We start from the raw sequence: 22352 nt of genomic DNA, 5'->3' as shown, positions 1-22352 counted from the left end.
GGGAGATTTGCTTGAGAAGTGAAGACAGAGGCTGCACACATCCAACACCATCATGTCCACTGCTGGTAAAAAAAAATATATATATATATATATTTAATATTGCCGGGCCGACTAACAACAGCTTCCCCGCCTAACGTCCAGCACTTGTGCTCGGAATAAATACAAGGTAGAGCGACGTTTGCGGTGCTTTTGGGGCCCTGTTAGCTCAAGTGGAAGACCATTTGCACAGGCACGCTTTTAGGAGGAGGACCACATTTTCAGCTGTGCAGAAAGCGTGCGGCAGGTCTAGAAGATAGACCATTTTGTTTTGGACAAACACGACCTGTGTACTTGTTATACTGACAAAAACGTCAATCAAGGCGCCCGGGACAGAGCTATCTCCCGCCAAGCATGGCTAATTTAGGATGAACTAAACCCAAAGTAGACACGCAACAATTCACAGCATTATCAGCATGAGCACACAATTGGTGGACGATATCTCATTTTGCACAGGAAGCCCTCTTCTAGTGATACTCTACTGCAAGATAGATACAGGAAAAATGATCCATTTCAGGGAAACGACCGTCATAATAATAAAGCATCCTCCAAAAAAACTCAAAAAGTTCACGTTTACTCTGAAACTGTAAAAATCATCCTTAAACGTTCGCCTCAGCCAAAGAAAACCGCTGGAAGGAGAAATAAATTTTTCCAGAAATTAAGAGCTGACAATGGTTGTGTATTTGAACCTCGTATAACTCAAACATTTTGTTTCGCTGAAAATCAAAAAATTAGAGCTGGAATAGTGATTTTACTTATGCCTTTTGAACTTTGCTTTACAAAAACATATGACAGCTGCATGAATGTTCATCATTGGCAGCTTTCTGCCTCCCACGTCAGGAAAGGAAAAACATCCAAGAACCAAAGAGGAAGCAAAAGTAAAGAAAAAAGCGCCTCCGACCAGCAAACCTTTTCAAAAAATGCCCAACGACATTAATCATTTTTTCACAATAAAAGTGCGAAGAATGAAAAACTAAAATGAAACACATTCAGGAAATGAAAATGGAACAATAACTTATACGGTCAATAAATTCCTTTTTTAGCCGCGCCTTTCTTGAATAAGTAAAATGTAACTTATTTTAACTAATAAAAAAATTAATCATAAAACAATGGTTTTATTGTTTTCTGGAATTAATTGACACTCAATGCAATATTTTATCTCTTTTTACCACAGTTAAAAAGGGACTAAATATAATATAATGTAATAGTTGCAATAATTAGCTATTACTCAAAATAAGTACAAATATTTACATCCAACCACACCAGAATGCAATGTTAATACAAAATTAAATAAGGATCTGGAACTTTGACTGAATTTACTGAATTATAAAGAATGACATTTTCACTAAATCCTGACCTCATAGTTGTCCTTTAGTGAATTTTGTTTTTATTTTACTACTACTAAATAGATCATTTGTGCAAGTTGTAAATAAGAAAAACACTATGGAAAAGTGATGTAAAACTGATGCAATGTTCTTTCATGGTAAAAGTCGAATTGGAAGTACCAGTGGAGAGATTTGCTAGTCAAAAGATAGTTAACAAGAAAATAAACAACAGGACATTTGCAATTTGAAGATTTCTGTGACGCCAGTGAAAGAGAAGAGTATCGCCTATCGAAAAAGAAATGTAGTCAAGCACCTGAAGAGCCCCCCGTCTGAACTTGTTCACAGCACTTTAAAGTTTGCAGCCCCACCGTCCATCACCACGCGGCACCAGAGCTGGGGTGCAAAAAGAGAGGCGGCGGACTCACCGTAAAGCTTGCTGGGGGTGCCCTCTCTGTCGGGGCCCTCGGGCGGGAGCAGCAGAGGCTCGTCGTTGAGCTCGCCGTCTGGGCTGGCCACTTTGTCGTCGGCCCGGAGTTCCGCCGCGCTCATGTCGCCGCGCATGAGGGAGAGCAGCGGCTTGCTCAGATGCCCCGTTATCATCGGATGCTGGAAGGAGCGGCAAGGGGGGAGGGGGGGTCCGGGCGGGAGGTGTTGACGGAGGATGAAGGAGGTGGGGGGGAAAAACAAAAATGCACCCGTGGTTAGAATGTGTTTCGGCGCTCTCCTTGGCTACCTCTCACTCACTAGCTCTCTATCCTGCCCCCCCTTTACTATCCACTCCCTCTCTCTCTCCTGCTCCCTCCCTCTCTGGATCCTTCCATCCAGGGAAGCTGCTGCTGCTGCCCAAACTGATGCAGCCCCAAAACCCTCTCAGAGGTTCTCATTAGAACCAGAAACATGCCTCATCTTAGACCAGGGCTTCTCAAATACTGGGGCGTGCTGAGGTGTCAGGGGCGCCTGAGAGGCAAGGGACTACCAGTATCAGCGTCTTTTTAGATGAATCAACAAGCTCAAACAGGAAATACGACCAAGTATACGAAAGGTGTCGGGGGGGCTTGAGAAAATAATCACAAAAGTCTTCAACTCAGTGGCATCGAGGTACTGGTGCCAGCAACTCAAAGAATGGTTTGTACGGATAATAAATACATATTAGGTTGAAAATCATTTTTCAATTCAGGGGGGGCGTGAGAAAATAATCACACAAGTCTTCAACTCAGTGGCATCTAGGTACTGGTGCCAGCAACTCAAAGAGTGGTTTGTAAGGATAAATACATACATATTATTAGGTTCTAAATCATATTTCAATTCAGGGGGGGCGTGAGAAAATAATCACACAAGTCTTCAACTTAGTGACATCGAGGTACTAGTGCCAGCAGCTCAAAGAATGGTTTGGACGGATAATAAATACATATTAGGTTCAAAATCATTTTTCAATTCAGGGGGGACGTGAGAAAATAATCACACAAGTCTTCAACTCAGTGGCATATAGGTACTGGTGCCAGCAACTCAAAGAGTGGTTTGTAAGGATAAATACATATATATTATTAGGTTCTAAATCATATTTCAATTCAGGGGGGCGTGAGAAAATAATCACACAAGTCTTCAACTCAGTGGCATCTAGGTACTCCTGCCAGCATCTCAAAGAGTGGTTTGTACAGATAATAAATACATATTATTAGGTTCTAAATAATATTTCCATTCAGGGGGGCGTGAGAAAATAATCACACAAGTCTTCAACTCAGTGCCATCGAGGTACTGGTGCCAGCAACTTAAAGAATGGCTTGTAAGGATAAATACATACATATTGTTAGGTTTTAAATCATATTTCAATTCAGGGGGGCGTGAGAAAATAATCACGCAAGTCTTCATCTCAGTGGCATCGAGGGACTGGTGCCAGCAACTCAAAGAGTGGTTTGTAAGGATAAATACATATATAATATTAGGTTCTAAATCAGGCCTGGGCAATTATTTTGACTCGGGCCACATTTAGAGAAAAAAATGTGTTTGCGGGCCGGTATATCTAGAAAGAATAATACCAACCTCACAATAATGTCTGATTGAATGCTAAAAACGTCATGACAGACCCCCTTAAAAAACATAATGGAATTTTACATTTTTCAATTAACGATAAAACACTAAATATTGACAAAATATGAATGTCACAGCCCCTTTCGATCGACATATTTTACAATCGAGTGAAACGCAACAAAAATGAAACAAACAGTGAAATACCAATGTGAAGGGTACAAAATAAACCCACTTACAGTCTGATATATGTGATATATCACTAAGCTTTAGAACTTTGTTGTGAAAATCTCCTTCCGCATCTGTGGAAATGCTTCCCACCCACACTGCTTGGTGCCTCGTCTGAGCTGCTGTGACGTAGATTACCATAGTAACTAAATAGATTACCATAGTAACTAAATAGATGACCATAGTAACTAATTAGATGACCATAGTAAGTAATGAAATGACCATAGTAACTAATTCGATTACCTTAGTAACTGGTATATCATCCAAGAGCGCAGAATCCAACCATTGAAATACTTTGTACAGTTGAAGACTTACGGTCATTAGAAAACATGACTGCACATCATAACGGCAGCTACACTTTCCATCTTAAAGATCTAAAAAAATATATTTGGGAATGTCTGACGGGCCAGATTGAAAAGCTTAACGGGCCACACGTGGCCCCCGGGCCTTAATTTGCCCAGGTCTGTTCTAAATCATATTTCAATTCGGGGGGAATGGGGCGTGAAAAATAATCCCACAAGTCTTCAATTCAGTGGCATCGAGGTACTGGTGCCAGCAACTCTAAGATTGGTTTGTACGGATAAATAAATACACATTATCAGGTTTTCAGTAATATTTCAATTTAAGGGGGGGCGTGAAAGTAAAAAGAAATGTCCCAAAGGGGGAGTGTTACAGAAAATAATTGAGAAAAGAGCTGTCCTAGAGCAGTGGTTCTCAACCTTTTTTCATTGATGTACCCCCTGTGAACATTTTTTTAATTCAAGTACTCCCTAATCAGAGCAAAGCATTTTTGGTTGAAAAAAAAAAAGAGGTAAAGAAGTAAAATACAGCACTATGTCATCAGTTTCTGATTTATTAAATTGTATAACAGTGCAAAATATTACTCATTTGTAGTGGTCTTTCTTGAACTATTTGGAAAAAAAGATATAAAAATAACTAAAAACTTGTTGAAAAATAAACAAGTGATTCAATTATAAAAAAAGTTTTCTACACACAGAAGTAATCATTAAAGTGCCCTCTTTGGGGATTGTAAAAGAGATCCATCTGGATTCATGAACTTAATTCTAAACATTTCTTGACAAAAAAAGAAGTCCTTAACATCAATATTTAAGGAACATGTCTACAAAAATTTTTGCTGTCAACACTGAATTGTTGCATTTCTTTTCACAGTTTATGAACTTATGTTCATATTTTGTTGAAGTATTATTTAATAAATATATTTATAAAGGATTTTTGAATTGTTGCTATTTTTAGAATATTTAAAAAAAATCTCACGTACCCCTTGGCATACCTTCAAGTACCCCCAGGGGTACGCGTACCCCCATTTGAGAACCACTGTCCTAGACAAACATGAATACTTATCCCCCCAAAAAACAAAGCCCGAGAATTGTTCCAAACATGCAAGTTAAGAAAGTAGCACACACGTCCATGACACTTTTATACAGATCAAGTTTGGTGTTCAAGTCAAAATGTCGCCTTACCGAATTTAAGCTCCACTGCAAACACACAAACACACACACACACACACAAAAAAGCAAAATTTTCAGAGTGTCCCTGAAGTCAGTAAGAGTCAGACCGGGGGGTAAAACATCCCTCCTGAACTGAGAGACCGGCGATTGAAACCTGCTCAGGACTCACACAGCCTCCTGAACCCTGGAGTAGGTCTGAATGGCCAGCACAGGTTTCACGCTGAGGTCGCTTCCGAAAGACGAGCAGCGGGGATGTCGCCTCCTCCTCCTCCTCCTCCTCCTCCCCTCCCTTCCTTCCTCACACACACACAAAAATCCCAGCCCACCCTCACTCTATCTGTCTCTTCCCCCTTGTGTCTCCCCACCCGAGAGCTCCTCAGACAGTGTTCACCCCACCTCAGGCTCTGAGACGCAGACGAGGAGCAGCGGGGCCGCGGTCCTCTTTCCTTATTTAGGAGTAACCTAAATATGTCTGCGCAAAGGGCAGGTGACCACTGCATGCACGCGCGGAAATAATATTTAAACGAAACAAAAAAAAAAGGCCAGTCTTATTTCGCCCTCCATGCATCAGCCACTTGTATCAGGGTGGTCGATGTGGGCCTCCCCGGGGGGGGCGGGAGGCTCTTTAATGCGCTTGTCACAGGATCCGGCCCACCTTTGATGTGACACATGATAATCTATGAAAATGGTAATCAATAGAGGAGGTTTAAGCTGTCGCGTTTGGTCAATACTTGCATGTCTGGTAACAATAACTAGTCATCATGGGTTGTTTTTATTTGATTTTTTGGAGTGCACTTAAAAATAAAATGTGGGCCATCAACGCGCCACTCTTTTCCTACCCCACCCCCCCGCACCCCCTCGCCTTGATAGGCCCACTGGAGGGCAAAATTAATACCTAATTGAATCTTGCAGTCATCAAAATAATCAATAGCTTTTTTATTATTTATTCTTCACAGTCTGTTGAGTGCTTGAAGGCTGAGAGGGACAGCAGGGAGCAGCGGCGTGGGGGGGAGGTGGGTCGGGAGCTGAAATATCACAATGTCATTTTCACGGGGGCACGAGAGTTTGCAACACCTATAAAAACGAGAGCAGTGCTTCTCTTTTTTTTTGTGCGCGTGTTGGGGGTCTACAGTCAGAGAAAATGGGAATCTTTGCCCCGGCAGCTATGATGAAAAATAGAATAAACAAGCGAGTGACACTTTGGAGAAGAGTGGGGGTCTTCTCGGTCCATCCCTCCATCTTTTTTTTTCCTTTCCCCTTTCCTCCTTATTTCATCATATCAGGAGCGTGCCGCTACCTCCCTAATGCCGGCATTTCTCTTCCTGACAGACTCCAAACAAGTGCTGGGAATGAGATCAGGGCTCTAATCTTCCTCTGGCCTAGGAGGCTACGGGATGGGATGATGTCGGCGGTGTTTGCGGCGCGGGTCCACACATCCCTCAGCATCTTGGTTCTGCATCAATTCATGTTTGACACTAAATTGGATGTTTATTCGTTTACACTCTCAAAGAAATGTCCTTTGGGATAACGCAGTACAGTAGAAAACTCTCAGTGCGCCTTATAATCCGATGCACCCTATGGTCCAGAAAATATGGTAATCGTCTTTATTCGGGATACTGTAAGTACCTTTTACATTTGAACCGATACGGTACTAATTCCCGTTACCTGGGGAATCGACATTAGTAAAAATTTTCGGTACTTTTGTGTGTGTTCATAAATACTACCGTATTTATAAGTCGCACCCCCTACATTTTTGAAAAAAACTATATTTTTTTCTTATATGAGCTGTACCTGACTATAAGCCGCAGATATATACGTTGTAGGATTAGTTATTTAAAGCACAAAGATTTCGTAAATGTTTAGTTACGTGCCTTAATTGTTTCCAACATGGCAGTAAAACAGCTGATAAAACAAAACAGAAAAGTCATTGATGTCTTTTAGGGCTGTGAATCTTTGGGCACCAGTTCGATTCTTAGAGCTTCTGATTCAATTCAGAATTGATTCTCGATTCCAAACGATTTTTGATTCAAAATCAACATTAATTTAATAACATTGGGTGTTTAACTACATTCCTCCATAAAAAACACAAACAGCTCTGATACATTTTTATACTATCAATAATCAGGTTTGGTCCAATAAGATTTTACATACAAATAAGGCAACAATAGAAGTGGCCATGTATCTCCTTTCCAAAATAAATCTGTGCAGCATATATGGGCATCTACATCCACAATATGAGTATGCCAGAGTGTTTAGACAGGAGAGATAAAAAAAAAAAAATAATAAGTTATTTTATTTTATCAATTAAGAATCGTTAAAAGCAAAAATTGCTATTAATTCAAAAATCTAATTTTTTGGACACCCCTAATGTCTTTGTTCATCCTTTATGAAATATGTAAAATGTTCTCCTTTTTTAACAAGGGTCAAAATTGTTCTTTTTTGTACTTTGTAAACATTTTGAGTTTGAACAGCTTCTTAAAAGAGATCATTTTGGCACATTGTTTGATTTACTTGCAGAATCAATTCAAGAATTTAGCCGTTAGCAAAGAAAAATCCACAACTTAACCGCACGTTTGTACAGGAGTCGTTCAATTCTGCCTGTGGTTTTATATACATGATGTAAGTATACATTTAATGTAGTAACATTTATAATAACATTTAATATTAACATATTATGATCATTTTAAGCATACGTGGTGCCTTTTTTTCAAAAACGCAACTTAATTACTTTTTTTTTTTTCTTCAGTACTGATTATGACTCACTGCAGACTTTCTGAGAGGCAACAAACATAATAAAACATCACTTACTGTGCAATGTCTGCTGTCATTAAAATGCAGACTGCTAGGATGTTCATATATTCCAATTTAGATGAAGAATGTCTCATAAGTAGTGGGGATAAGCGTTTTTTTGTGGCTCTCACCAGTTCCAGCTTCCAATTTAGCGGATTATGTCCACAGCCATATATTTTTCAGGTACGAGGCATGATTTATGATCTACAATAAACTTACAGGGAGCAGGGAATCGAGGAAGCAGCAGACCACTCAATGATGTAAACATAGGCACACATGGAAGTGATCACGTCGCCACCCTAAATAGTTTGTCTGTGTTAGTGCTTATAATAACGAAATAATAATGAAAAGTGCGTCGCAAATAACATCTATTATTATATATTTTTGGTGGCTGTTCTACGCTTTGGTCATCCTACTCTTTAGCGGTTTTGAACGCACCGTAACACCACCTTTGCCTTGTATTTCTTCGATCGATCATTCTGTGATCGCTTGTAGGTTAATTGTGTACAATTGAATATTTTAGAATAGAAAAGAATAGAGTTTTATTGTCATTATTACAGTGAACAGGTTCAAAGAACAACGAAATTGGAGCAGATCCCCTAAGGTGCATACACAATAATTTGGTAATATAAATACTAAAAAAAAACGGGGAAAAAAACGATAGAATAGAAGATATGTATCTTTATATATGTATATATATCCACACACATCCATATATCCATACATATTCATATATATACATATACACATATAGCATTATTTTAGGGCTGGGTGATATTGGCTCTTATTAATATTGCGATATTTTTATGCCATATCGTGATATACCATATATATCTCGATATTTTTTCTTAGCCTTGAATGAACACATGATTCATATAATCCCAACTAAGTCAATTAACCAAAACTGTATTTATTACAAATACTCTTCCTACTCTCGCGGGTGACTTTTTAAATGAAAGAACAAATTCTGCTGGACACTTTGCATATTGCTGTTGTCTGCTGAATATCTTCCCGCTTGAAGCCAAACCACCGCCAGGTGATGGACCACCAGCTGTTTTTTGGGCATTAATTGCTCTTCCTCCATTTGTGATCAGTTTCGCACCTTCTCTCTCTTGTAATGTCACTCAACTCGCTCCGCTCAGCTCTGCTTGCGCCACCTGCCTCAGCTAACGTAAGCCATGCTGCTACCTGTCTACTCGGCGAGAGCGTATGACGCTACATGCGCGACAGTATGTGACGTATGTAAGAAGGCGGGCTTGTTTTACGTCTCTGTGAGAAGGAGAGACGAGAAGGAGTGGGAAAGACCTGCAGTGTAATGCTCGCAGCTAAAAGCAACTGCGTGAGAACGTAAACTCGAATATTACGATATAGTCATTTTCAATATCGCACAGAGACAAACCCGCGATATATCGTTTGTATCGATATATCGCCCAACCCTACATTATTCCACGTTATAGTCTGAAAAAAAAAAAAAAAGACATGACACATGAGGACATGATGGACACATTGTGCTCACTCAGTGTCTGTTTAATGCTCCTGTGGCTCTTGGGTAAAAACTGTTTTTTAGTCTATTTGTGCCCGCTTTTAGCACCCTATGGCGTCTGCCTGAGGGTAGCAGTTCTAGGTGGCTGTGCCCGGGGTGGGATGGGTCTTTCAGGATGCTCTGTGCTTTCCTGAGACAGCGGGAGCTGTACAGGTCAGCCAAGGAGGGGAGGGGGCATCCAATGATCATCTGGACGGCCTTTACGACCCTCTGGAGCACAAGTTGTTTCTTATTGGGGAAAGACGATAATGTCTCTTGTTTTCATGTTAGCATGTGAGCTTGCGCCAGTCTGTGAGTTTATCAAAGTGCAGTTATCAATCACAGTTTTTCCATCAATTTTATCTAAACAGTAGGGGTGTAACGGTAAACTAAAATTTCGGTTCGGTACGTACCTCGGTTTAGAGGTCACAGTTCGGTTCATTTTCGGAACAGTAAGAAAACAACAAAATATAATTTTTGGGGTTATTTATTTACCAAATTTGCAAAATCTTCCACCAAAAATATTTTTCTTTTTGGAATATTTGATGTGAAGTAATGGGAAACTTGGATAGGTCAAAAATTCATAATAACATTGATTTTGATTCAATATTATGTTTTGAGCAATGACAGTTTGAAAGAAAAAAAACCAGCTTTGTTTCATTAGTCAACATTGCAACTAAATTACATTTAACCTTCAAGCTTTTTTATTTCACTTTTGTTATGTTTTTGTTTATTTTAATAGTATTTTTAGAATGTGCCGTGGGCCTTTAAAACATTAGCTGTGGGCCGCAAATGGCTTCCGGGGAAGACTTTTGACACCCCTGCTATAGATAATTTGCATGCTAGCAAAAGAGGACATGTCCGGTGCTAGCAGCGATCGGGGTGGATAGACTGACCATACGTCCTTTTTTCACCGGACATGTCCTCTTTTGCGGGGATTTCAGGGCAGAGTTTCTTAAATGCCTCAAATGTCCGGCATTTTGAGTATTGTTTACGCTACTTAATATGTCCGTCTGAAAACTTGTTCGATACACCTCCGCACCGAACCGAAACCCCCGTACTGAAACGGTTCAATACAAATACACGTACCGTTACACCCCTACTAAACAGTAATACTAACTGTCGGTAGTTTTACTGCGGTTATTATCAATACCGTTTATTGGCACATCCTGAGTTCGACCTATCAGAGTCTGCAACTGGATGTGACGTCAGGCGCGACCCAAGTGCTGTAACATGGCACCGTTGGATTTTACGTCAATCGGTGCCTGGTAGGACAGGCGGAATTCGGTCATTGCCAAATAAATTCCACATTCAGTTCCCATGCCAACGTTCCTATCAACTATTAAATGACGCATTATGACCACATTTAGCAAAAACAAGAAAAAGCATAGCCACCCTGCAGATAGTTTGTGGTTAACGCCATCAGATCCCAACGCTAATAGCTTGTGGTCTTTCCAGGGCTCGTCCTAGTGTGTGTAACACTACGGGAGGGAAGAGGAAGGGTTTGAAAAGTGTGAAAATAAGTCAACCACGATTGAAAGCACGCTTTGAATGAGAGTCTGCTTAACCCATCGGTGTCCATGGTAGGATTTAGCGGTTTCACCTATTTTTGCGTTTACCTTTGTTGGAGGAATATTTTCCCACCTTTGGACAAAGTGAACTGTAAGTGCAGTAAGTTATGTTCAAGGACATAACATGAATGCACCCTGTGTTTTCTATCCTGACAAATACACACACATTGTATCTCATTTAGTTTGCAGAAGAAGAGGTACAAGAAAGGAGACAGGGGAAAAAAATGTGTGCGCACTCAGCACACACACGCCAAGTTACCTTTTAGTTTCGATCCCCATCAAAATCCTAACGTGTAACTAACCCTGAGTGGAACATAGAATGCATGTGTCTTCACTAAGGATGGGTGCCGTTCACATTTGAATCAGTACAGTACTGATTCCCGGTACATGGAAATCAATATAAGTGCAAACCTTCGGTATTTTTGTGTGTTCAAATGTGCTGACGCTTGTTAACTGTTCAATAGGAAATCATTTTTTTAGTTCATTTAACACTAAGCTTTGCTTTTCTGTATCTCATTTACAATCTTCTGTGTTTTTTCCTGACCTAACGTATATTCCACTGTACCCCGGGGTTTTGAGCACTGTATAACGGATAAACCACATAAACCTCGAGTATACATATTCATGTATGTGTGTGTATGTGTATATACACTTTATATATACATACATTTTTATTTATTTCATTTTTTTTGCGATTTTTTTTAAATTTTGAATCAGATGTGAGTAAATTCATACCCCTACTGTGCTGTATTATATAGTAGACTTTGAATGCAGTTGCAATTCCAAGGTGTGTTGCATTAGGCAGTAAGTAGTATTTGCCATTAGGATAAATGATCCTGTCTTTTTGTTGTTGTTGAGCCCTACAAAGTATTTAAACTGTAAGTAGTGTATTTATTACACACCAAAGGCCTCTTTTACTCAAGGTTTGCGTGTAACAAAACATATGCCAACCTGACATCGCACGCAAAACTGATCTACTATACGTGTGCAAAGTTGATTGTTAAAGAAGCCATACGTGATAATGTGGCCAGAAATGATAATGTAATCACGGTCAAACTTATGTAGTTACCTCCCTCTTTCCCTGACTGACGTTGCCAGATACTCAGCCGAATCCATCTCGATCGACTGGGCTACTCCAAGGAACTTCAAACTTCCACTGCCTCTTACTCGGGGTTGAGGTGCTGGGATCATAACAACTGAATAGACAAGGGTTTTGTCAATAACAAATCTCTAACGAACACATTTTACACTGAAATTATTCCATTTTCAGGAAGAAATATGTCATGCCTGTGTATAATATCACAACAAATGGCAAGCATACGGTTATTGTCAGTACTATCAGAAAACAAAGACTAAAACAAACTACACCCAACACCAGTAATGGTTATACTAGTGAAAATAAGTAGAGCATGCATAGCAGCCTAATGTACAACCAAAACTAAAGAGGAGACATTTTACCAAGGTATGCCTGTAGGCTACAAAAATGTGGAATTCTTTTATCATGTGATTTGGCTGTCTCGATACATTTCACGTTGTCATGATGACAGCCGTGCTAATGTTAGAACCCATTTCCTCAGCGTGTCAGCATATTGAGAACAAAATAGGCACTGACACTACCCCTATCCACGTAGGTTTTATTTGTCGAAAATATATTTTGCCCTGTCAGTTCTAATACACATCGACACACAGGCTAACGGGCATATATTTCCCCCGTTAGCCTATATGTTGATGTGTCATTGACCGGGCTAGCATACTAAGCATTACACTAAGAGCTAAGCACCAACACACTAAGCATTCGTTGTACATACTAGCTTTGTTAGACAAGCTCATAGACTGTATTGGACAATATAGTTTACATACCAAAAGTCAATTTCCATTTATTACAAGTAATCAGAAAACGTTAATATTTGATTTACCTATCAAGGTAACACACTCACTGACTTTCTCATTGGTCAAACGGTGGAGGGCGGGACACCGAAATGAAAACATAAACAAGATTTTAGGGCTGTAAATCTAATTTTGAAATGAACGTATCACAGCTGAACGACTGTTATAGAGGTGATCGAGAAGAGCCTTTTAACATATAAGGGCCATTTAATGATGACTTGACATGAAATTATTACATATGGCTCCTTTAAGTAAGCAGAATAAGGTGTGCAATCCATTTAGCGTCTTTGTTTTCATAATATGCAAAATATATACCGATCATCAAAACGCCCACAGTACTGGGAGGAGAAGATGCAGGTATAATTATTTAACACACTCAATGTGATTCATCAATTCTCATCACCATTTTGGGAGCACTATTTAGCGTTTTATTTAGCACGTGTCAGTAGGATGTGCAAACTGACAGCTCCACACACGGCTGCAGGGTCAGTACTCGCGCTGCAGACTAACGATGGACAGACAAGAATCCTCCGTCCTACGTGTGTGTGTCAACATTTTGGATGTTTCGAAATAAAAAATGTTAGACATACCGTCTATTTATTCAAGATTCAAGATTGTTTATTGTCATTGTCTATGTTTTTAAGTTTTATTTATTTATTTTTTATCGTGTTCTGTTTGTGTTGTGTTTGCTCGGTTCTCGTTTTTAACCGCTCATTGTACAGCACTTTGGCTACCCCTGTGGTAAATTTTAAATATGCTATATAAATAAAGTTGATTTGACTTGAATTGATATGCACAGTTAAACAGACAGTTTGCCGTACAATGAAAATGTTACTTTGCTAGTCCACCCATTTAACAAGTCACATGGTACTTGGCTAAAATAAAATAAAAATAAAAAATAATAAAAAACATAATTTAACAACTTTATAGCTACTGCATGATTTAAGTGGCTGATTAAAACAAATTCAATTAATGCGTTATGGTATTTTTTTAAATTACATTTGTTTTTATCTACTGATATATATATATAATATATATACATATATATATATATATATATAAACAAACTAAAATATTTTTAATATGAAAAAAACTTATTCAAGTATGCATTTTTTGCCTCTTAAGTAAGTGCAGCCCCTCTCCAATGAGCACACCTTCAGCAGTATAAAAAAAAAAATAATAAAAAAAAAACATATTCAATTGAATGCACTACAAAGACAAGATGTTTGATGTTCAAACTCATAAACTTTTTTTTTTTGTGCAAATAATAATTAAGTTGGAATTTCATGGCTGCAACATGTGCCAAAGTAGTTGGGAAAGGCCATGTTCACCACTGTGTTAAATCACATTTTCTTTTAACAACACTCAATAAACGTTTGGGAACTGAGGAAACTAATTGTTGAAGCTTTGAAAGTGGAATTCTTTCCCATTCTTGTTTTATGTAGAGCTTCAGTCATTCAACAGTCCGGGGTCTCCGCTGTTGTATTTTACGCTTCATAATGCACCACACATTTTCGACGGGAGACAGGTCTGGACTGCAGGCGGGCCAGGAAAGTACCCGCACTCTTTTACTACGAAGTAACGCTGTTGTAACACGTGGCTTGGTATTGTTTTGCTGAAATAAGCAGTGGCGTCCATGATGACGTTGCTTGGATGACAACATCCATCTATCCATCAATCCATTTACTACTGCTTATTCCCTTTGGGGTGGTGGGGGGCGCTGGCGCCTATCTCAGCTACAATCGGGCGGAAGACGGTGTACACCCTGGACAAGTCGCCACCTCATCGCAGGGCCAACACAGATAGACAGACAATATTCACACTCACATTCACACACTAGGGCCAATTTAGTGTTGCCAATCAACCTATCCCCAGGTATGTTGCTCCAAAACCCGTATGGACCATTCAGCATTAATGGTGCCTTCACAGATGTGTAAGTTACCCATGCCTTGGGCATTAATACACCCCCATACCATCACAGATGCTGGCTTTTAAACTTTGCGCCTATAACAATCCGGATGGTTATTTTCCTCTTTGTTCCGGAGGACACTACGTCCACAGTTTCCAGATATAATTTGAAATGTGGACTCGTCAGACCACAGTACACTTTTCTACTTTGCATCAGTCCATCTTAGATGAGCTCGGGCCCAGCCAAGCCGGCGGCGTTCCTGTGTGTTGTTGATAAATGGCTTTCGCTTTGCATAGTAGAGTTTTAACTTTCACTTACAGATGTAATGACCAACTGTAGTTACTGACAGTGGTTTTATGAAGTGTTCCTGAGCCCATGTGGTGATATCCTTTACACACTGATGTCTGTTTTTGATGCAATACCGCCTGAGGGATCAAAGGTCCGTAATACCGTCGCTCAAATCAGTGATTTATCCAGATTCTCTGAACCTTTTGATGATTTAACGGCCCGTAGATGGTAAAATCCCAAAATTCTTTGCAATAGCTCTTTGACAAATGTTGTTCTAAAACCGTTCCGACAATTTGCTTACAAATTGGTGACCCTCGCCCCATCCTTGTTTGTGAATTACTTAGCATTTTATGGAAGCTGCTTTTATACCCAATCATGGCACCCACCTGTTCCCAATTAGCCTGCACGCCTGTGGGATGTTCCAAATAAGTGTTTGATGAGCATTCCTCAACTTTATCAGTAGTTAGTGCAACCTTTCCCAACTTCTTTGTCACGTGTTGCTGGTATCAAATTCTAAAGTTAATGATTATTTGCAAAAAAAAAATCGTTTATCAGTTTGGACATCAAATATGTTGTCTTTGTAGCATATTCAACTGAATATGGGTTGAAAATGATTTGCATATCATTGTATTCCATTTATATTTACATCTAACACATTTTCCCAACTCATATGGAAACGGGGTTTGTAGATGCACTGCGTTGCTTCTGGATGCCCATAATAAGTGGTAGATGTCTCGCAACGCCACAGGTAGGAGCTTGAATGCGCCACACAGTAAATGCAATATCCTCATTATTATAAGGCAGACTGCACCACTTTTCAATTGCACATGCAGTCTTAGTAAATCGCATACAACACGCCCACGATATGCTATTTTAAAGATTGCACACGCTGTTTACCACGTGATGCTTGGATCTTAGTAAATCAGGCCCCAAACGTTTGATTGTAATGTGCATCTTAGTTGTACTTTTCATTATTTATGTATTTATTAAATTATGATGTGAATAATAATTTTTCAGCACACCTACTGTGCTGTATTATATTCTAGACTCTGCATGCAATTGCAATTCCAAAACATTAGATACCAGTAGCGTTGCTTTAGTCAGAAAGTAGTTTTTGCCATTAGATTGACTTTTTCTTTTGTTGAGCCCTACAAAGTATTTAAACCTTAAGTAACGCCAAGTGTTTGCAACGTGCACCTTAGATGTAGTTTTTATTACCAAATTTAGAGGTGTTAAAATGACCATGTAAAATTGCTAATGCTAAACAATAGCATGTCTATAGCTAATACAGTTTGAAGATTGGAGCCTTACTATACTTCTGCTCGCCTTCTTCTTGCTTTGTTGGCATGGAAAGTTTTAACATTATCAAGAGCCAGTCTGACCGGACTGATTGGTTACCGGCCAAGTGCTTGAGTCGGTAGCGATACCGCAACCAGATGTGACGTCACACATAAATATGGGACCGTTTGAAAATATGAAAATATGGGACCGTTTGATTTTTTACGTGAATCGGTAGCCAGTAGTACCAACGGACTTTAGTCTGCACTTATAAAAGAACCAATATAGGTCCCCATCCTTTGTCTCCACATCAGTTGGCCCCCTAGTGGCAGTGTTTGCTTACCATTTAATGAGCTCCCTTTACAAACAAACGGAACTAGCTTTTTTTTCCACCAATATGAAGTCAGTGTCATGTTTCATTGCCTGCTTTTCTTTTCTTTCATCCTGTACGGAAAACCGCACCTAAATGAGGAACAAACGTAATCATAACTAAAGTTGCTGATTGTAAGTCTAGTTTTACTCCACTGATTCACGCAAAAATCAAGAGTTGTTGACAGTGTGAAGTCTGATCATTTGCCATCTATCAGAAAGAGTGACTGAAAGACTAGTTTTCTACCAAAACCTGAATTTTGCAAACGTTGGTCTGTTTTTTTTGGAGATTTTGGACGTTCCTCTTTGTGGACACTGGCCGAGAGTTGGTGTGGTCGGCTCTCTTGGTTGCTTTATTGGGTCTGCTCCTGTCTCTGGCCATGCACTCCACAACGCAGCAAACAATGGCGTGGAACACCGCAAAAGCCACCAGTGTGTGTGTGGGTGTTGAAATTATGTTTTTGTTTGGTTGCCTGTCTATGCAATGAATATTAGTAATAATGTATAATAATAATGTATATTATTGGTTGATTATTTTTTTTTTTTAATCTTTTGCGGCTGTGTGTAGAAGTGTCACTGCTTGAGTTGGTTGAATCAGCTCTGCTCTTTTAATGTCTTTAATATCCTTTGTGTTCTTTAATGTTTCCCTCTTACACTTATGTGTGTTATGGCTATGAGATAGTTTTTCCTTGGCCTCAGTCTCCTCAGTCCGTTTTTTTCTCATCCCTCCTCAGCGTTTACCTGTTTCTCACCATTTTTGTAAGGGGCGCCAGAAGTTGGCAGACCCGTCAGCCATCCTGTTCTGTCTCCCTGTAATGTTTGTCTGATCTTGAATGGGATTGTGCTTAAAATCTTAATTTCCCCTCGGGGATTATTAAAGTAATTCTAATTCTGATTCTGTAAAATGCAGACGTGTCTTGTCAGATACTCTGACGGAAGCCATTTTTGAATAACTGCAATTGATCTTTTTTCCCCATCGAAGTCGTTAAACCGATCAACAGCTACCAGGCTAAAGCTAAAATGCTCCCCGGTGTATGATTGGCGGGTCAGTGCAGGCCGGCACTATCAAAGCAGTGTATTAAAGGAGCTCTTTGAAGCTTGTAAAGAACGCAACCCCACACGGACCGGAACAGAGAGCAGCTTCTGATTGGTCAGGTGTGTCCATGGTTTTTTTTTTCTTTACTTCCACCAGATCGATCGATGGCGCTGACATTCTGGAGCATCAAAGCTTTCAGCATCCTGATCTGACTCCTCTTATGAGTCAAGGGTTTATTTTTAATTTATATATTTTGCTACAAAATTCTCACACCTTTGAGTGAGCGTTTATGAATGTGGGCTAACTAGACTAAAAAAAAAAACAGGTCTGGACACGACATTTATCAAGCAATGCATAATGTAAAAGGGATGGCTTAGACTGGGCGCAGGAGTGACACTACAGAGAGTCACACTGCACTGCCACTCAAAAACCATCTCCCGGGACCGCTATGCAACATGCACGCTTGCGAAAGGTGTGAAAATCTGATTTCCCAAAAAGGATCGGTAATTCTCTCTGAGGGTGGAAACCTCAATCAATAAATCATTGCTAAGTAGATTGTAAAGAGGGGGGGAAATTCCCGTCTTGGTATCAGTGCATTGGGATTCTCCTGAGGATGGATGAGTGTGAGACAATCTCAATAAAGAAGCAGCCTATCTTACCTTTGGCATTCATGTGGACACTGGAAGGCAGCTGTCAGTTGTCAGTGCCATGAGGAAGCACCTGGAGAGGCAACGTCGTGCCCTGCAGGAAGCATTCAAAGTTCTGGAATCAGCATACAGTGCATCAGTGTTCCTTAACCATTGGGGGTAAGGCCCATTGTCGGGGCGTGAGCTCCCCCTAAAGGGCCGTCACAAAATATCCGTTTCTCAGCGGTACTTAGTTGTAAGACATTTTTCCACCACTTGTGGCAGTAAAGGCAATCTCAAAGAAAGAGAAGAAGTCTGGAGCTAAGGTCAGAGAAATTTCTTCAGCGCAAAAAATATAAATACATTGGTGAAGCTGTATTTTCATTTGCACTTTAGTTTTATTGACAGCTTATTTAAGAAATGTATATGTTATTCATTTTAGCTCTGCATAATTGTATGTACCGTATTTTTAGGAGTATAAGTCGCACCTGCCAAAAATGCATAATAAAGAAGGAAAAAACATATATAAGTCACACTGGAGTATAGGTCGCATTTTTGGGGGAAATTTTTTTGCTAAAACCCAACACCAAGAATAGACATTTGAAAGGCAATTTAAAATAAATAAAGAATAGTGAACAACAGGCTGAATAAGTGTACGTTATATGACGCATAAATAACCAACTGAGAAGGTGCCTGCTATGTTAACGTAACATATTATGGTAAGAGTCATTCAAATAACTATAACATATAGAACATTCTATACGTTTACCAAACAATCTGTCACTCCTAATCGCTAAATCCCATGAAATCTTATACGTCTAGTCTTTTACGTGAATGAGCCAAATAATATTATTTGATATTTTACGGTAATGTGTTAATAATTTCACACATAAGTCGCTCCTGAGTATAAGTCCCACCCCCGGCCAAACTATGAAAAAAACTGCAGAAAAATAAGGTACATTTATTTTTTCACAGTTTTTATGAGTCCTTTCTTTTGCAGCATCCAATATTGGATTAGTATTTATTTTTCCATTCCAGCCTGACCTAAGCCTTGATATTAATATTTGTGAATAACACATGCTTTCATTTAATTTGAGCAAGTTTATCCTAAACTGTGACTAGCTTAGACATAATAATTGAATACAATTAAAATCAAGTGTAATATTACGGCGGCTTAGCTCGGTTGGTAGAGTGGCCGAGTCAGCAACTTGAGGGTTGCAGGTTCGATTCCCGCTTGTGCCGTCCTAGTTACTGCCGTTGTGTCCTTGGGCAAGACACTTTACCCACCTGCTCCCAGTGCCACCCACACTGGTTTAAATGTAACTTAGATATTGGGTTTCACTATGTAAAGCGCTTTGAGTCACTTGAGAAAAGCGCTATATAAATATAACTCACTTCACAACTCACAATTCACTGTTAATATTTGAGAAAGTTAATTAGTTAGCATTTTCATAGATTTCTTCCCAACAGAATTACATTTTAAAAATCAATTTTTGTCTGCAGAAAACAAATCTCATTTGTCCTCAGTCAGTAATGATATTTTCAACGAAAACAAGTTTTTGCCAATAGTTGTGAATATAACCGCAAATTATGACTAGCATAAAGTAAACTATTATGTTTGATATGCAGATGAAAAAAAACACTACAATGTTGGTGTAAATTTTGATGTAGGCAATATTCGATCACTTTCATTTACTTACATCATACTTGCCAACCCTCCAGAATTTTCCGGGAGACTCCCGAATTTCAGTGTCTCTCCCGAAAATCTCCAAGGACAACCATTCTCCCGAATTTCTCCCGATTTCCAGCCAGACAACCAGGCACAGCCCCTGCAGGTCCATGCAGACCTGACTGACGACAGCCTTTAATCGCGTCCGCTTTTTCTCCATACAAACAGTGTGCCGGCCCAGTCCCGTTATAACATCTACAGCTTTTGGAGAGTGGCCAACTGCACACACAACAAGGAGACAAAGCAGAAGAACGAAGAAAAGACAGTCATGACGACGACGAGTAAGAAGTACGCTTGCAAGTCATCAGAGAGGGTGTTAAGCATGGTTAGAAAGATAGTGACAGAGAATAGGAGGATGGATAATTCAATCGTATACTCACTCCTTTCCTGCAAATAAATTTCACCGATTCTGCCCATACCTATGCTCCTTCAAAGGAACAAATACAACAATTAGTAGAGTGTTACGTGTGTGTATATGAGTATATAAATGAACACTGAAATTCAAGTATTTATTTTATTTTTATATATCCATCCATCCATCTTCTTCCATTTATCCGAGGTCAGGTCGCGGGGGCAGCTGCCTAAGCAGGAAACCCAGACTTCCCTCTCCCCAGCCACTTTGTCTATCTCTTCCCGGGTGATCCCGAGGCATTCCCAGGCCAGCCGGGAGACATAGTCTTCCCAACGTGTCCTGGGTCTCCCCCGTGGCCTTCTACCTGTTGGACGTGCCCTAAACACCTCCCTAGGGAGGCGTTCGGGTGACATCCGGACCAGATGCCCGAACCATCTCATCTGGCTCCATATTATGTGTGTGTATATATATATATATATATATATATATAATATTTATTTATATATATATAATATTTATTTATATATATAGATAAATATGTATATATATATTAATATATATATATATCACAAATTCTCGTACTTATTTTACACACATATATATATATATATATATATATATATATATATATATATAAGTAAAATAAATACTTCTTGAATTTCAGTGTTCATTTATTTACACATGCATATATAGGGCAGCACGGTAGGAGAGGGATTAGTGCATCTGCCTCACAATACGAAGGTCCTGAATAGTCCTGGGTTCAATCCCGGGCTCGAGATCTTTCTGTGTGGAGTTTGCATGTTCTCCCCGTGACTGCGTGGGTTCCATCCGGGTACTCTGGCTTCCTCCCACCTCCAAAAGACATGCACCTGTGGATAGCTTGATTGGCAACACTAAAAATGGCCCTAGTGTGTGAATGTGAGGTTAAATGTTGTCCGTCTATTTGTGTTTGCCCTGCGATGAGGTGGCGACTTGTCCAGGGTGCAACTTGCCTTCCAGAATGCAGCTGAGATAGGCTCCAGTGACCCCCCACGACCCCAAACGGGACAAGCGGTAGAAAATGCACGTGTGTGTGTGTGTGTGTGTATATATATATATATATATATATATATATATATATATATATATATATATATATATATATACATATACATATATATATACATATACATATATATAAAAATATATATATACATACATATATATATATATATATATATATATATATACATATATATATATACACACATCTTGTCAGGATGCCACCCGAACGCCTCTCTAGGGGACGGCGTGGCGAAGTTGGTAGAATGGCTGTCCCAGCAATTCGAGGGTTGCTGGTTCAATCCCCACCTTCTACCATCCTAGTCACGTCCGTTGTGTCCTTGGGCAAGACACTTCACCCTTGCTCCTGATGGGCCCTGGTGAGCGCCTTGCATGGCAGCTCCCGCCATCAGTGTGTGAATGTGAGTGAATGTGTGAATGTGGAAATACTGTCAAAGCACTTTGGGCTCCTTAAAAAGGGATAGAAAAGCGCTATACAAGTACAACCATTTACCTTTTTTTTTTTTAACCATTTTTAAAAAGAATAAGAGACTTATTATACTGTAAAAATGTTGGTCTTAAAAATGCACGCATTTAGTTGTATTCAGTGTTTAAAAAAAAGATTATATGGCTCTCACATAAATACATTTTGAAATATTTGGCTTTCACGGCTCTCTCAGCCAAAAAGGTTCCCGACCCCTGCTTTAGGTCATGGATAAGATCACGGGTACAAGCGGCCAAAATTAGTTTCCTCCATCGTGTGGCGGGGCTCTCCATTAGAGATAGAGTGAGAAGCTCCGTCATCCGGGAGGAGCTCAAAGTAAAGCCGCTGCTCCTCCAGATGAGGTGGTTCGGGCATCTTGTCAAGATG

General features: G+C 39.6%; 1 protein-coding gene across 1 annotated transcript in view; it reads right to left on the bottom strand.

The window, feature by feature from the left end:
- pou6f2 (POU class 6 homeobox 2) overlaps nucleotides 1-18526 on the bottom strand; it is a 251573-nt gene extending 233047 nt beyond the window's left edge. Inside the window, exons 1-2 of the mRNA XM_061921483.1 lie at nucleotides 18393-18526; nucleotides 1787-1967 (exon numbers count right to left, since the gene is read on the bottom strand). Of these exons, the coding sequence (XP_061777467.1) occupies nucleotides 1787-1967; nucleotides 18393-18401 (190 nt within the window). The 5' untranslated portion in view covers nucleotides 18402-18526. The remainder of the gene's footprint in view (nucleotides 1-1786; nucleotides 1968-18392) is intronic.
- Between the last annotated feature and the right edge of the window lie 3826 nt (nucleotides 18527-22352).

Source organism: Nerophis ophidion, linkage group LG15 (genome assembly GCF_033978795.1).
Source record: "Nerophis ophidion isolate RoL-2023_Sa linkage group LG15, RoL_Noph_v1.0, whole genome shotgun sequence".
Lineage (NCBI taxonomy): Eukaryota > Metazoa > Chordata > Actinopteri > Syngnathiformes > Syngnathidae > Nerophis > Nerophis ophidion.
This window is presented reverse-complemented; position numbering and strand designations above follow the sequence as displayed.